General features: G+C 39.0%; 2 protein-coding genes and 1 non-coding gene across 3 annotated transcripts in view; 1 reads left to right on the plus strand and 2 right to left on the minus strand.

Annotated features, from left to right (window-relative positions):
• sf3b3 (splicing factor 3b, subunit 3) overlaps window positions 1-10,885 on the minus strand; it is a 29,519-nt gene extending 18,634 nt beyond the window's left edge. Inside the window, exons 1-10 of the mRNA XM_026927304.3 lie at window positions 10,732-10,885; window positions 9,957-10,075; window positions 9,623-9,778; window positions 8,880-9,050; window positions 7,184-7,356; window positions 6,689-6,830; window positions 6,329-6,441; window positions 5,873-6,010; window positions 4,870-4,973; window positions 2,906-3,071 (exon numbers count right to left, since the gene is read on the minus strand). Of these exons, the coding sequence (XP_026783105.1) occupies window positions 2,906-3,071; window positions 4,870-4,973; window positions 5,873-6,010; window positions 6,329-6,441; window positions 6,689-6,830; window positions 7,184-7,356; window positions 8,880-9,050; window positions 9,623-9,778; window positions 9,957-10,026 (1,233 nt within the window). The 5' untranslated portion in view covers window positions 10,027-10,075; window positions 10,732-10,885. The remainder of the gene's footprint in view (window positions 1-2,905; window positions 3,072-4,869; window positions 4,974-5,872; window positions 6,011-6,328; window positions 6,442-6,688; window positions 6,831-7,183; window positions 7,357-8,879; window positions 9,051-9,622; window positions 9,779-9,956; window positions 10,076-10,731) is intronic.
• LOC113534846 (small nucleolar RNA SNORD111) lies at window positions 6,907-6,981 on the minus strand. Its single transcript, XR_003403539.1, has one exon. It is a non-coding gene; the product is annotated as a small nucleolar RNA SNORD111 (small nucleolar RNA).
• Window positions 10,886-14,839: 3,954 nt separating the features above from the next.
• Window positions 14,840-17,579, plus strand: part of st3gal2 (ST3 beta-galactoside alpha-2,3-sialyltransferase 2) — a 30,362-nt gene continuing 27,622 nt past the window's right edge. Inside the window, exons 1-2 of the mRNA XM_053234858.1 lie at window positions 14,840-14,871; window positions 16,161-16,597. The gene's annotated coding sequence lies outside the window, so the exon portion shown is untranslated. The remainder of the gene's footprint in view (window positions 14,872-16,160; window positions 16,598-17,579) is intronic.

The raw sequence follows: 17,579 nt of genomic DNA on the forward strand, positions 1-17,579 counted from the left end.
TTTAGCCTTGAACTTTAGTTACTACTCAGACTGTTACCTGTAGGTGTTTTACTTCACAGACATAAAACAGTGCTATATTATTTCTATGGAAAGCACTGCAGTGCACACTGTACAAGGTACAGCATTTCCAAGTAAATGTCAGCAACTATATTCAAGATATTTACACATATCAAAACCATAAACACATCCTAAGTTAATCTACTTGATGTGTTTTGCTATATTAATGAAAACAGATAAAGGTGTTATTGCTTGTTCTGGTACAAGGGATGTCAGCTAACTTATAGTGAAACAAAGGATGAGACATCAGAGATTCTAACCTTTGTAACTCCTTTGTTTCACTAAAGCTTGGCTAACACCCCTCATACCAGAACAAACAACAGTCACAGCCCTTCAGTTTTCCACAAGGACGGGACAGCAGATTCCGGCAAGTACAAGGGTGAGGAAATCAGTTTCTTGACCATCAAAAACTGGAGTGATCTGAGGAATGCATCTGGTAATCATGAGCTGCCTTTTCTACCTGCCCCGGGAGTTTACCTCAATCGTCACCACAGCCGAAAACATGCAAAGATACAGCCTTAGCCAAAATCCAGGCAACAAAAACATCTGAAGGCTGTCCTTGTCATTGCTGGAGGCTCAAGTAAGGCTGAACATCAGTAGGACCAAGGTGATGGTTGTGGACTTCAGGGGAAAGCACCTCTCTCAAGAGCTATAGCACTCCTGTGGAAAGGATGGCCAGCTTCAAATACCTTGGAGTGTACAGTACTGTGCAATAGTCTCAGGCACCCTATTTCTTTTTTTAGTACAAACTTTGTTATAGATTTTTATTTTATGACTTCTACATTATTGATTCAGTAAAACATTTTAAATTCCAAACATTATTTTTTCAGCACAAAATTAAATGTTACAGAAAAATGTTGGTATGTCAGTAAAGAAAGCAGCAGATTACATAAAATACACTTTTCAGACAAAAAAAACATAATGAAGGCTGCTGGGTTTTGCTGCAAAAATAAGAAGCGAGTGTGACAGTCAAAGTCTCCAGAAGAACTGTGGCTGCTTCTGCAAGATGCTCAGTAACACTTACAGCTCATTTCCTTATAAAACTGCACAAATTGTACCCGAGACTACTATTTTTTTTTTTTTAAAGCAAAGGATCATCACACCAAATATTGACTTTGTTTCATTTATTACTGTTTACTGCTCTTTATAGTATTTTTTTAAATGTAGAAACATTTCATTTCATTATTTTTGAAGGCATCTTTGCTCTACAGCATTTCTTTGCATGTGCCTAAGACTTTTGCACAGTATTGTACATCATCGAAGACCCCTCCTGGTCACTCCACAACATAATCAAGACAGCAAGGCAATGGCTTTGCCACCTGAGGCAACTTCAAAATCTCAAGGCCTCTGTTCATATTCAAAGGACATTCTATACATGCACCGCAGAGAGCACCGATTCAGCAACTGCTCCATCCTGCAGAAGGTGGTACATTCAGAACAATACTTCCCTTACTGCAAGGCACTTACATCAGGAGGGTCAGGTTACAGGCCCAGAAAATTATCAAGGACACTTCCCACCCCAGCTATGGTGTGTGCAGATCGCTGAGTTCAGGCAAACACCTTCGCAGCCACATAGCCAACACAGAAAAGGTCAGGCAGAGCTTCTACTCACAGTCCATCAAGAATTCACGAGTCACTGTACAGCACCTGCACTTTAGTCTGGCCCCTACCTGCACACGTACACAGGTTTTGCACTAAGTGCTTTGTACAGCATGGTATACTGAGCACAGCAGTTAATACCCTTCCACCTTATTACTTATTTCTTTTTACCACTTACTCCATTCTATTTTTCACTTTTATTCTTATTATATTCTGCATTGTATATTTTTTAAATTTCATTGTATATTATTGTCTTTATCGTATACTTGCACAGTCACGGTGTCAACCGTCCAGCATTTCACCGTGTTCTACCCTGTAGACATAAAACCTTTGAAACTTTGTAATATTTAAAGCAGCAGCATGCCTAGGATTTAAGAAAACATTAGACAGATGTATTTTCTTTTAGTTTTACCATCTAGAACCATTATTTGAGATCAATTGACTTAAACTCGGACTAAGGCTTCAACCATTTTGCTTGGGACAAACTGATGTTTTTAATTTGACAATAAAAAATAGATTAATATTTTGGACAATTGTTCACTTTAAAAGTAAGGTTCCCCATTAGATTAAACTTTGATACTGTTATTTACTATTGTTAAAATGTTTATTGTTAATGTCAGTCTAAGTTCTCTTAAGTTACTACATGAACGAAAAAGAATAAACAAAAATGAAACCACTGAGACTGAAACTCTCTCAGCTGTCCAATCATTAACAGACAGTTGAGGAAACACTTCAGTGCACCTGCAGAAGTCTGATGGGAGGAATTTTTTCTACTTGGAAGAACATTCTGTTCAAAATAGTGTGGTCACTGTATTTATTATTATTATTATTAATATTAAATATTAATAATATTTAATATTAATATTATTTTTTTAAATATTATTTTTTAATAATTTTGAACAGCTCCTAACTTCTGGGAGGGAAAAGAATCTCTGGCGCAATGAATCACCAAAGAGACATGACTAGAATAATTATCACTATACTGTTTATTCTGTAATTCCTAATGAGGCTGGAATACCAAACACTTACAGAGCATGGAAAATACTAGTAACCATTTTTGTTAATTATTCTCATCAGTGTAGATATTACCTTTTAACCACATTAATGACTTTTAGCTTAGTCATTACTGCATCTATACACAACCAAACAATGATCAGAATTTATCCAATTTTAGAGGCTATGAGGCAGAAGGAAAACACTGCACTTGCAAACAGATTGCATAAAAAACACCCATATACCACTAACTTACCTGGCAGGACATGATAGGGGAAAGGTTCTCCTGTTCATCCACAAGCACCAGGTTCTTAAGTGGTCGTGGCTGGAAGAAAAAGGTGTCTCCTTCCTCCAGAGGCATGGCAGAAGAGAACTCGGGTTCATCGTCATCATCACCCAGGTGGGCTATCTGATACAGATAACTAACACAGAAACAGGGTGCAGATACTAAGAGATAGGTGCAATGGTGTTTATAAAGCACACACATGCATTTGAGATTAAGCAGAAAAGTAATTGCTCTTTCCAATAACAGTGTCAGGAGATAAAAGAAATGTTCACACACAATAAATACTCATTCAGCTCAACACTAGAGATACTTCCAAGGGCTGTATAGTGCAATAATATTTTTATGTGTGTTGGGAGAACAAACAGGAGGAAAGTTTAGAATGTTGCTCAATCATGTTAACACTAAATATGCTTTTTCAGTTCTCTTAGCAGCCTTAGCAAATATCTGTCCATTAAACTCAGATACAGCTATCTGAATGTTCAAGTTAGGCAGAAGTCACGTACCAAGTGTTAATGCTATTGTTATAAAAACTTACCAAAAATAATCAAGTGACTAGAGGATTTACTCTGGCTAATTTAGAACACTGAAACCATATCTTGCTTGTGGTCTAAAGATACAGGCAAATTTTTTTTCTATTGATTATCTGTGGATTTTACGCAATCAACATTAAATTTCAGTTTTAACCTTTTACTTGTACTGTTTTCACATTCATGAAAGATGGACAAGAATTTACATGGCTCTCCAAACCTTTTTATAGCCTATAGTCACTGCCTCTCCCTATGACATGGGTTCTGTCAATTTTTAACTTCCTTCCAGATGAGTAACTGAGTGACCAACTACAAACACAGTGTTTAAACTGGAGTTAAATTCTTTATCATCTAAGATCTGTGACTTACAACCTTAGTGTTACGAGTGCCAGAGTCTGTCACTTCGAGACATTTGTTTACAAACGTTAATAATTCTATTGCTTTAGTGTTCTCAATTTTATGCTTTTTAGGCAAGTACAAGCATAATTAACCATAAAAGAACAAGAAGAAACAGATACAGCAAATGCATTTCTTTAAGCAAGGCAAAACATTTGTCGATGGTCATGCAGAAGTTTTTATTTATTTATTTATTTTTAAAATATCATTCTGTATGCTACGTTCTATATTTTGCATCTTATTCAAATACTTGCAACAGTGCTTCTGCAAACTGCAGACAGAAAGGTTGTTTTTCTGTGAATATTATGAAATACCCTTTCTACACATCCTGCAAAATTCTAACTTGCACTGTAAAGTTTCCCTTTCCGATGTGCATGCAGCGTACAGCTCCAACAATTTTTTATAAATATTTTTAACAACAGGTTCTTGTAACTGACATTTGGCTTTGTCAAGTGATAATCGCTTCTAAGCTAATTATCTTTCATGCAGTCAAGGGTACAGTCAGTTCAGTGTCGAAGCTTTGACTGCACAAGCTTTGGCCATTAAGACAATTACAATATTGCTTCATCCTGTGAAACTGATTAACAGAACAAAAGGTTTTAGGTTTTTCAGCAACCTATTTCAATAGAATAGGAAGTCATGTTTTTTACTTTCTTTTCTTTCAGTCTTTTACTCTGTTGCATCATGCTGTGTGACATATGAGTCAACTATTTTCTACGAAATATTACAAATCTTTGGTGGTTTAATCCATGATCTCAGTGCTAGATTTTTTTTTCCATTTGTGCTGCAACACTTGAAACTTTTCTAGTACCGAGGTGACCTGCTCAAACAGTTCACTAAGGTACAACCAAGCAGTGAATGTTCACGATAAGTAATGGGTCAATACATTACAGTGAAGATGCTGATAAGAACACAAATTGCTTGTTTACAAGAAACAGACAGGAACTTTTCAGTAAACGCAATTTCAGTTAACTTCTGTTGTCAGACTTGTGGCCCTATTTTGCAACTTACTGGTTTCCAAACTCGGATGCCACAAATAGGAAGCCAGTCTTCAGCACACACATGGCAGTGGCCACCGGGATGGTGTCAAAATATTTCATCCTAATCTCTGTGACCTAGGAAGAGGTAACATTATTTACATAACAGTTTTAAATGTTTCAAATGCAGCCCAAACTATTACACAAATAACAGTACAAATTCACAGGCTGTTTTTGTTAATGTGGAGAAGTAGAGGTCAGATATCAACGTTCTCTTCAGCATTAATCAGAGAAGAGACATGAAGGTATATCATCATTTCTACAACACAGCCAAATGACAAAGCAATAGGCAACCATTCATTTTCTACGTATGTGTGCGACACAGACGCAAGCACAGTGACAAGGGAAAGTGATAAGCGACAATTCGTTGAGATTACGCAAATTAGATAAGACAGGTAAAACAACAAATGCAAATTAGGTATAACTGCAGCTTCTACCTGCAATTAGTTCCCATTTACTGTTTGATGCTCAACAATGTAAAAAAAAAAATGGTTTCATTTTCCGACCTTTTCAGGACAGGGCAAACCCACAAGAGACAACAGCAGCAGTCATTACACACTCACAAAAACAAACTACAAACGACACAGGCGACTTGTCATTGTTCGTGTGAACTAAGGGTCAAGTTCCTTTAGTGAGCTACAAATCTCTAGCAGTGATCAGTTTAGTCTCGCAAGCCAGACATTTAGCTGCCAGTGTTTTTGCTAGAGATGGGACGCTGTGAGCATCATATCTTTCAGCTTTGTTGAATGGTCTGTTTCCCTGTCAGGCTGTGCACACATCTGGGTATTATGGAGATTCCAATCAACAATATATATATGCATAACACACATCATGGACAGTGTGTCTGATGCTGTGAATAGGCTGCCTTTTTGATTAAAAAAAAAAAAAAATTCTAATAAAAACACGTGAGACAAATCAAGCAGCTGTTCCCACTTTATCATAACAACTGGAGCTCAGTCAGCGGCTACAGCTCTTACCATCTCCTCATCTGTTTCCAGGGTAACCTTGAAGATGTCTCCTTGCTCTGTCTGGGCGAGGAAGAAGAACATGGACTTGGTTTTGTGTGTGGCTGAGCAGACAAAGATCATGCCCCTCTCTGGATCATCCAGGTCATTCTGAGTTGGTGCAGGGAGAAAGGAAGTGAAATAGATTAGATCTAAACCACTGTAGCAGATTTTCAAGCTCTTGTACATTACTCACAATACATTCTACAATACAGTCAAGGCAAACCACAAGTACCATATAATTATGCTTTTGTTAAAACTAGCAGTTATGAGATCAGAAGTCTTAGTTGTCTCCAGGGTTTGTGGCAGAGAAGAGACATGAAAACCTCATCATTTCAGTTGGAAGTGCTACAGCCCGGGGAGAGCTGTATGAAATATGGTTTTAATCCTGAAACACCATCTCTGATGCATGACCTCCAATACACTCACCCTTCTGCGTGGGATTGGGCAGCGGATATCTGGCTGATCCCCAAAGTTCTTGTAAGTTATGTAATTCTCTGAGCAAATGAGCACACCACTCGGACCATCAGAGCCACCTGGCACTGTTACACACAAGGACACACAAAAGAATCAGACAAGCACTAAACTTTACAGCAATCACTAGTTACACTACATCCACAGGCTGTTTGTCACACAAGTTTAAGTCAGATATCAACATTTCTCTTCACATCAATCAGAGAAGAGACATGAAGGTAGCTCATCATATTTACATTACAGCCAGGCTAATTAAAAGTACATTCTCACAAAAACACATTCATCTTCTCAACAAGCCTTTCAGCAATGCCATACCTGTGATGAGGAAGTTGCCATGTTCTTCCAGAGCCTCGCTGTACTTGCGCACTACGTGGTTGAGCCCCAGGTCCAGCTCATAGAAGGTCAGAGTCTGCTGCGTGTTAGCTGCCGCTTCCCCTGTGGGGTCGTTATCAGCCTCCTGTTAAACACAACAGTGTCAGTCTTAATGAGTGAAATGACCAGTCTTCTAATAAAGCTGTAGTTCAGTGTACATGCAGTGATCAGAGGTGTTTACAATCTCTCCAGTGGGACGTCAGAGAAGAGACATGAATAAACTCATCATTTCACTGGGAAAAACACTTAAATAAAACACTTAAATAAAATCTTAAATAAAAAATGAGATTTTTTTCGAGAAATAAAAAAGGCATGTGGCTCAGTTTTAAACTGAAACACCACGATTAGAGTAAATTAATGCTTACATCCAGGTTTTAACCCCATACAGGGAACCACATCACTATAACAAATGTTTAAAAGAACAAGACGTATTCTCACCTCGTAGTCCATCTCGAGACAGGCAAACATGGGGTTTTCAAAACCCACATCCACCCCAACCACATGGTAGACCAGCGTGTTGGCCTTGTGTGCTTCCAGAGGGGAGGAGATGGTGAGGCGAGCGGCTGCATCTCTATTCAGGATGTACACCAATTTCTGCTTCTCTATAGCACCTGTATGTAAAAAAAAAAAAAAAAAGCCCCAAAGGTCCTTTAATAATACACGGATTACTCAGAGGTGCGTAACATTGAACTAGTGAGAACTCGCTTTACTACAAAAATAAAAGTGTTTCCTAACGATGGAGCGTCCCGAACGTGTGAGTGTTCTCCCTGCGTCCAACTCATGACTCATCACAATTACCACCAACCTATTTGTTTTAATAATGGTGTGTTGGAGAAGGGAAAACACCACATGAGTAATTGCAGGTGGTGTACTCCACAATCCAAGATCAGCAATAGACACTGCATAAAACACTCTTCACACCTGCCAGCGGATCCACAATCAATTTTATATAATAGCGGAGTTACAGGTGAAATACACGCAGCCGAGGTACAATTTCATCGAGTAGAATCTCTACGTTTTGCCTATATACACATTAAATTAAACATCCTTCCTTTTTTAAATGCTACTTCAAATTATTTAATTTGCAGTACTTGGACACCAAATAAATATCCCAAAAACCACACATAAGGAAAGATCAAATTTGTGTGTACACTAGAAAAAAAAAACATTACAAACAACAACCTTCCACAGAAATCATACACAAAGGTGTCTTACGTAATAGAACCAGATATAAGGTTTCTCTGGCAGACAGTTTTAGCCTGCAGCTCAAGAGCATGTATGGTCTTGCCTCTGTTTTGTGCAAGTGAACATATTATATCCAGTTATTGGAAGAGACATATCAAATATCTTTAATGGAATTTAAATAAAAATTTACTTTGGTCTTTCTTTCAATATGAAAGGATGTTCCCATCCACTGAATACATCTTTTTTTAAACAGCTCTCCAAGATCAGATATATATATGAAAATTGTTGGTCATGAAGCATTTCAAATGAAACCTGAGACAGACAGCATTTAAATGACAGAACTGCTGGATCTGGTGCATAAAGCACCAAAGAGACAAAAGTAGCATTTTGTTTAACAAGTTTCACAAATGATGAAAGTTGTATCTCAAAGGATTTTCCTCAATCCATCTACTACACATAACAACAGGATCGTTCATCATACATTGCTCATGTACATATTTATAAGTGTAAGCCTCAAACAATTAGCCTCTGAAGGAAGATAAAGAAATACTTTTATGTAATTTGCCACAAAAGGCAGAAAATACATCATTTTTGTGAGTAATATAGTTTGCCTAGCATTTTGGACACCTAGGAGAGGCCATGTTCTCAAATCTTGCATAGTAAAAGCAGACCTACATTAACTGAACTATTTTCTGAACTCTAGACTTCAAAGTGCAATGAACAGAAGTACACGTGTTTTTTCGAGTTAATATTCTGAACACTGTATGTAACTTTTAAAAAGAGATTTTTCTTGCACTTTTGATAGCTTCTTTGTAATATTACACAATACGATTAGCTCGACTTTAGGCACTGGCTGAACAGCCTTACGATTTAGGTATATAATTTCAGGTGGGGGGAAAGATAAAGAGTACAGATTAAAGGGAAAAGGTTAAAGGGGGAAAAATCTTACCGATCATAACAGCTCTGCCTTTGGGATCCACAGCCAGGAACTGTCCTGGAACAATGCGTCGACAGCCACTCTTGCCAAAGGTCTCCTGGTGCACCTTTTCAAACATGTTCTTGGAGGGGTGATACTCCAGGATAACGATACGACCTGAATCACTGCCCACCACGATGTAGTCTTCAGTTTAACAACAGACAAAAGAGCACAACAACAAAATGAGACACAGGGCATTCTAACGTCAAAAGTGGAAAGCAGAAAAAGTCAAGGACAAAAACAATTCTACTCAATTTCTAAATACACAGCAGATGTGTGCATCAGGACTGGGATTCTGCAGGACGCAACAACAAAGCTGTTCGAGTAGGTGTGTGCTTTTTTTTTTTTTTTTTTTTTTTTGTGGGCAGCCACAAAGATATGAAACTCACATGACAAAGAAAGACCCCCTCATTAACAGTGTATATGATGCTTGTGTGTGATGCATTTACTGCTTTTATTCATTCATACATAAGTTACTGCTTTATCCTGGTCAGGGTCACGGTGGTTTAAATTACTTACTGAAGTATATGCTGAAAAATACTCCCTACTAATTTTCTCAGAAAATACAGAGTGCAGGAAGAAACAATAACTGCTGGAGTGTGCAGGATTGGTCAGATGTCTGGATCACTCCAAATTTCTTCCAAAGCCAGTGGGAATGGGATTTAAAGAAAAAAAAGAAGAAAACACAGATCACACTGGCAGCAAATAAAACTCACCTTTTGTGCCACCAGTCAGCCTGAAGGCCATGAGAGAGCGGACTATCCCAAACACCTCCATGGTGAGAAGTGTGTGAACTTTGCCAGTGTTTGCATCGGGGCGCAGCAGCTCCAGAATCTTCCCTCGAGAAACAACAATCTCCTGCTGCTTGGTACCTAAAGTAAAAGAATATGATATATCAATACTAACTGCACAAGATTGTTAGGGAAGAAGAAAGCACAAGGGATTTGTTAAATGAAATAAAAACACAATGTCATACAGATGCATTCAAGTACAGATATGAAATGCTGTGATTCTTCTTCTTCTTAGTGAAAATCAGGGGGAAGGAGCTACCTGAGAAGTTGCCATGGATGGCATGAGTGATGCCTGTAGCACGCTGCAAGGTCAGATTGTACAGAAACATGATCAATGTCTCTGGACCTTCAGCTCTGGATGGATAAAGTTCTCTTCACCTGGAACCACCAAAAAAAAAAAAAAATTAATAAAAAATAAATAAATAAATAAAAATCAGTGGGCGAGATTACAACAGAGAGAACACTCTGACCATACACGAGCCTGTATGAACTGAATACTCTGAAGATTACTTGGCTGATGAGCAGTGTTGCATGCTAAGCTACAAATACTCCTAGCTTAGCCGCTAAAACAGTGTCTAACTGCCGGCGTTCTAACACTTCTAGCTGTTCTGGGTTTCAAGCACACACAACATAGCAAAGAACTACGTCTCTTTTATTAGGAAACATAACAGTTATTAACCAGTAATATGATTTAATGTTACACTTTCATACCAAACTAGCTAGCACATTAGCTAAGAAACTACTAACTCGTTTGAGGAACTAATAAACTGTTCTGAATTCGCTTACATGGGGAAACTTTGTCACTAAGTAAACACAAGTTTGGGCTTATAAGTTAAAAATGAAGTTCAAAGTTATTTAACTCCACAATACACTGAGTGAGCTGCTAGCCATTTGGTTAGCATGTTCATTCATAACTAGCCTGTGTAGCTAATGTCGCAGTCTGACTCTAATTTGTTCTTTTGTGTTTCACCCAGGCACATTCATCAACAATATCATTCTATGATATCTATTTGTAGCGTACGGAAACATTTTACCGAGTTTACTATCAGGATGGTGAAGATATCGACAGATGAAGAACTCATTCACAATATTAACTTGTCCGGTTGGTATTTTGCAAACGCCGCTCTAACGATTTGGGTCCTTGCGGTTCTCCAAGGCGCGTGTTAGCTGTCCTACAGGATGCCTGTCGGAAATGATTTCACTGATGTTACACTGCATGTTAAAAATGATTTATTTTAATTTTATTGAATAGAACACTTTATTAAAACGGTTTTCCAGTATAGTATTGTGAACATTACATAATATGAAATATGAGGAATGGAGGAAATTAAATATTAGAAAGGCATTTCGTATCAGTATAGTAAGGTTTGTATAGAGATGGGTCAGATAATGCTCCCCTAACGTTAGAGGAACCATCCCAGGTTAGTGCTGAGCGGTTCCTGAGAGGTTTAATAATAATAATTTAAAGGTTAGCAGAATGGTAGGGGAATGTTCTCTACAAAAATATAAGAAGCAACCCTTATATTTTTGTAAAGAACACTGAAAAAAACAAAAACAAAACAAAACTCAAAGTAACTAAAAAAAAAAAACCGATTTTCTCAGAATATTTCAGTAAGTTAAAAAATATTCCACAGTGTGTTTACGACTATAGGGGAATAAGTCTTTTAAAATTGTACCTACCATATTAAAGAGTGCAATAAAATGCATTTGCTGTAAGTTTTTTTTTTTTTTTTTTACAGTTAAGGCTGTAAAGGCAGGTTTTGATCATTTTATTCATCCATTAAAACCTAGTACTATCAATGTATGTTTACAGGAAGCAGTGAGTTTGATTTCTGTGGTGATGTGATAAAGAAGAAGAAGTAGCCTTTATTTGTCACATATACATTACAGCACAGTGAAATTCTTTTCTTTGTATATCCCAGCTTGTTAGGAACCCGAGGTCAGAGCACAGGGTCAGCCACAACACAGCACCCCTGGCCCAGAGAGAGTTAAGGGCCTCGCTCAAGGGCCCAACAGTGGCAACATGGCAGTGCTGGGGCTTGAGCCCCTAACCTTCTAATCAGTAACCCAGAGCCTTAACCATTCAGCAACCACTGCCCACAGGCCTACAGAGGATGCATGGGCCACAGAGAGCAAGAAAAAGGAAACTGAACAAAATATAGAAAAGTTGTTAACACATATTGACAGGTGTTTGGTTTTTCAACTCCATCAAATTGCTAAATGAATGTTACATAACTGTTGTTAAACATGTTAATACATAAAACATGTAATAAAACATGTTGGGTGTGTGGTTATAGGAAATTAATCAGTGACTGGGTGGCATAATGTGCTAGTTGATTAACAGAAGTGGATATGATGGATAGGACTCTCAGGACTAATTGGTGCTATAGATTGCCCTCACATTCCAACCATCAGTCCTGAGGCTATTCACTACTTCAGCTCCAGGTATTACCACCTGTCCATTGATTTGACTGATCTGTACTGATCTTACACATACAAGAATATGCGTAGCAATTAGTCAAAATCTTTCACATTGTGTCTGCATACATTATACACTGATTTGCTACCTAGAATTAGCCTTTGTCCCGACCCTAGATGCAGACCCCTCCCTGACCATTCCTGATCACCCTGGCAGAATAAAAGATAAAATTCATTCATTCATCTAACCACTTTATCCTTGTCAGGGTGATGGTGGATCTGGAGTTTATCCTTGGAACACCGGGAATGAGGCTGGAATACGTCCTGGATGGGACACCAGTCCATCAGAGGGCACTGTGCACACACATTCACACAGTCATTCATAGCTAGGGGCAATTTAGCATTGCCAGTTCACCACACAGCATGTATTTGTGAGGTGGGAGGAAACTGGAGAACCCAAATGAAACACGTGTGGATACACAGAGAAAATGAACAAATTACTGTAAAATCACTACAACACAATACTTGGGGGGTGGGGTTCAAATACATAGCAAGATTTATCTTTTGGTTGCAGCGTGGTGGCGCATTACATAATATTGCCATCTCATAGCTCCAGGTTTCAGTCCTGAGCTCAGGTTACTACCTGGGTGGAGGTTTGCCTGTACACCTTGTGTTCGCTTGGGTTTCCTCTGGGTTCTCCGCTTTCCTCCCATCATCCAAAAAAAATTAAAATAAAATAAAATAAAAAATGCAGGTTACCAGGATTGGCTTCAGATCCACAGTGACACTGATCAGGATAAAGTGGTTACTAAACATTAATCTTTTTCATATTTGAAGTAGCTGTTCTATTTCCCAATTAAAAATATTTTTAAAACAATGCTATCTAATTTCAAGCCATAGCAGAGTTGTGTTGGAGGTTCATAGGGATGTAAAAAATTGATTCTTCTAAAGAAATACACGTAGTTGTGTAGTATGTACATGAAAACTTTTTTATACTCTGCTTGCATTTTATCCCTCAATTTCATTCCTGCTTGTTTCCCCATACTGTAACTGAGAAATTCACTCAGCCTCATGTATTGCACCGCTGCTGTAAAGCATGTACACATACCTTGTATTAAAGAGCCATGACTGGAGTCAGAGTACTGGCCACACTGGAGCCCCACCATGACACAATACCACGCATGAGCTCTTTTTGCAATCACCAGCTCTTCCCATATTGTGGAAAAGAATACTGCGGGTCCTTCATATGTACGGCTGTAAGGATGTGCAACACCTGGACTTTGATAAGTCCATCCAGCCACTGTACCTGTATTCATTCAATATTAGTACCGTACAGTCACTGTTATATTGCAACGTAGCCCCAAGCACTACTTTGTACTTTCACACATACAGACCATAACCTAGAATATTGCACTAGCTCTTTATGTTTGTGCACTTTCTAATATTACTGTCCTTCAATACGTACAGTCTCCTCCAAAAGTATTGGAATGGCAAGGCCAGTTCTTCTGTTTTTGCTATACACCCAAGACATTTGGGTTTGAGCTCAAAAGATGAATATGACATGATAGATCAGAATTTCAGCTTTCATTTCCTGATATTTATGTTATTCAATGTGTTGAACAACTTAGAACATGGCATCTTTGGTAGCAGACCACACGATATTTTAGGTGAGCAAAAGTATTGGAACAGATAAATAATATTAACATATAATATAATTATATAATATTTGGTTGCATACGCCTTGCTCGCAATAACTGCATCAAGATGGTGACCCACTGACATCACCAAACTATTGCATTCTTCTTTTGTGATGCTTTTCCAGACTTCTACTTATTTCAGTTATTATTTGTTTTGGGGGGGTTTTGGGGGATCCCCTGGATGGGACGCCAGTCCATTGCAGGGTACCAAGTAGATATACATGCACGCAGTCATTCACACCTGGGGCAATTAGCCAATCCACCTCCCAGCATGTATTTGCAAGGTGGGAGGAAACCGGAGAACCCAGAAGAAACACATGAGAGGATGCATATCGAAAATGCACAGAATCTCCACATTGACAGTAACCTAAGTTCGGAATTTAGTGCCCCTTTGCTGTTACAATAACAGCCACTCTTCTGGGAACGGTTAGGGTTAGCTAACCCTAACTCTAACCCTAGATTTTGGAGTGTGGCTGTGGGGATTTCTGCTAATTCAGTCACAAGAGCATTAGTGAAGTTGGGCACTGATGTTGGAAGTGGGGTTGAGGTCTGTGCAGGCCACTCAAGTTCATCCACACCAACCTTAGCAAACCATGATACTATAAAACTCACTTTGTGCACAAGGGCATTGTCATGCTGGAACAGGTTTGGGCCCTGTAGTTCCAGTACAATTGTTTGTTTCCAACTTTGTGGCAACAGTGTGGGGAAGGCCCACTTTTGGCCATATAGTGTATTTGTTGTCCTACTTATCATGCTGCAACCATTCATTTTGTATTCTTGTCATACTGACACTATTATGGTCATATTTAAATTTACATATCTATCTTCTCTGTAACACTTCCTGCTGTAACTTTAAATTCCCAGTGAGTTAATAAAAGCTTATCTTATCAGCCTTAACCTGGAGTATGTATGGCATGCAGGTGCGCACACCAGTTCTTTTTAGGTCAAGCTTTTCAAAAGTGTCAATAAGCGTGTGTGAATGTGTGTGTGCCTGGTGCCCTGTGATGGACTGCTAGGGAGAGGCATGGGATCCACTGCAACCCTGATAAGGATAAACCGGTTAGTGAGCGAGTGAGTGAGTGTGTGAGAAAATTGATTAACTAGTTAACTGCAGTTGTATTCGTTAGTTGTTCTTAAGCAGGAACGTGGTCAGGAACCCAGTCTGTGTGAAACCTACTTCGTGAGACAGGCTAGAGGTGTATTAACATAGCAGTAGTGATTCCATCCATGTTCTGTACCGCTCATCCTACACAGGGTCGCAGGGAGCCTGGAGCCTTTCCCAGGGGACTCGGGGGACACCCTGGATGGGGTTCCAACCTATTGCAGGGCACAATCGCACACAATTTAGAACAATTTAGAGATGCCAATCAGCCTAGAATGCATGTCTTTGGGCTGGGAGAGGAAACTGGAGTACCCGGAGGAAACCCCTGAAGAGAAATCCCCGGGAGAACATGCAAGCTCCAGGTTCATAGTGCGGGAATCCAACCCTGAACGAACACCGTACCCCCAAGCATTAGTAATTATTAATTAGTAAAGTAGTTCTATTTTAGATCAAATGATATATTCCTGTTTAGTTTCATCTGTTTATCTTAGGAAGGTAATAGTTAAATCTTGCACCTAATGTAAAATCTGATACCATCAGCAAGACAGCCACAGTAGCAGTGTACATTAGGATTTCATCCACACGATGGTGCTATTGTATCCTCCTTGTAAATAATCCATGCCATCTCGTCATGCTGGAATTCAGATGAGGATGGGATGGTGACAGACAGAGCAACCAACAAAAATCAATTTAGCCATGTCTTTCTGGCTGTAAGACCCCTAACCCTTGGCATAAATGCTCTCTGGTTTTCTCGCATTACAAGCTGAAGGCTGTGATCTCTGCAGAGAAATGTCTAATTGAATTTTGTTTTGTTTGAATGGCGAAAATTTTGTTAAACAAAACAAAACAAAACAAGACATTTCAAGCGTCTAAGAAAACTTATAACATCCCTGGTATGGTTACCATGCCCATGGTTGGCTATGGTTACTATGGTTACTAAGGTTACTATGGTTACTATGTCCAACACCGTTTTGTACATGTAAATAAGAAGCAATGAAAACGCACAGAGAGAAAAATCACTGCTCTGTCACCCTGCTCAATAATCTTCTGTACAGGCGCTCGGAGCGCAGTGCATCATGGGAGATGCTGTTTCACAAATAAAGTATGCTTAAAGCCTTGCATTGTGTATGCACTTCATTTTCAAAATGCAGTATTATTCATTTTAAACCTAATCTAAATTTAAGCATCTGTTTTTTTATTCTGTTCACTGGCAAAACGGTTTGGCCAAACGGGATGGTGGAGCCAGCAGGGGAGAACTACATTTCCCAGCAGCCTGTTCGGTGAGGTTTGGGATTGCAGGTGGAAGGGGTGTCTTTTTTCGGGGGTGCTCTAATCCAGAGCGGTCCTGTGTGAAAGCTCCAGGTGGATGGATTGTCCTCCACACAGGAGTTTGCAGTTAAAGCAGGGAGGTGCGCTGTTAGATTTCCATCCGGACAGCAACAGAGGCAAGAGAGAGCGAAATTCCGCATCACATCTGGACAGAGAGGAGACATCGACTAGCATCTGAGGCTCCATGTGAATATTCATGCTGCAGCGCGTTAGCAGCATCTCCAGGCTGAAAGAGAAGCCTTTTCCCAGGCTGATGGGAGAAAGACGTGGGAATGATTTGATTTTCCAAGCTAAGCTCAGGCCATAAATGTGCAGAAAAGGGGATCAAGGTGCATGCATGAGAAGATCTGCAAGGTATGATATTAGTTTCCTATAGCTATGGTACTTATTGAGACAGGAATTGTGCACGTGTCTTATTGCAATTGCTATTATTTATGTTTTAATAATGACTGACGTTACTTTGACACATATGCAATGGTTATGGCATAGAGGATAGAGTTACTTTTGTGTGTGTGTGTGTGTGTGTGTGTGTGTGTGGTATTCCTTCTGGCTTTCCCCCTCTTTGTAATCCACCCGTCTGATTGATGTGGCCGCTGCTTCCGCCCTGTGCCCGCGTTGCTAAGAGACAGCAGTGCTGCACGAGCGCATGGTGGGTTTGCATGGGGTTGGAGTGCAGGGGTTCCTCCATAATACTCTTCCTCTGGACACTTCCCCTTCTTCATCTCGCTTTACTTCACTCACTCAGCCTGTAACACAGCTATAAACCTGAGCAAAATCATTTAGACTAAATCATTTAGCCTTTGTAGGAGCTGAACTGGAGCTTTTCTTGCAAAACAGCTCCAGGGTCTGTCTCTGTCTCTCAGGTACACATCTGGATGGAGGAAAAAATCTCATATAATGACCAGTCCACACCTGAAAGGCAGTGGATAGTAGTTATTTAGCAAGCAAACACACACACACACACACACACACACATGCATATATACATATATATATATATATATATATATATATATATATATATATATATATATATATATATATATATATATATATATATATATATATATATACATACATATATATATATATATATATATATATATATATATATATAATTTATCACAGTGATTATAGTTATTTAATTGGTTAAAAAAAGTATTAAACCATACTTTTTCTTTACACTTATCTTTCATATACAGATTTACTACAGATTTACTACAGACTACACTTATTCTGTACTTAAAGGCAGGTACAGTGTGAAAGCCCATATTCTCTTGCTATCCGCAAACCATTTAAAGTGACTCAATAGCGGACTCCCCAGTGACACAGTGGC

Source organism: Pangasianodon hypophthalmus, chromosome 6, assembly GCF_027358585.1.
Source record: "Pangasianodon hypophthalmus isolate fPanHyp1 chromosome 6, fPanHyp1.pri, whole genome shotgun sequence".
Classification (NCBI taxonomy): domain Eukaryota; kingdom Metazoa; phylum Chordata; class Actinopteri; order Siluriformes; family Pangasiidae; genus Pangasianodon; species Pangasianodon hypophthalmus.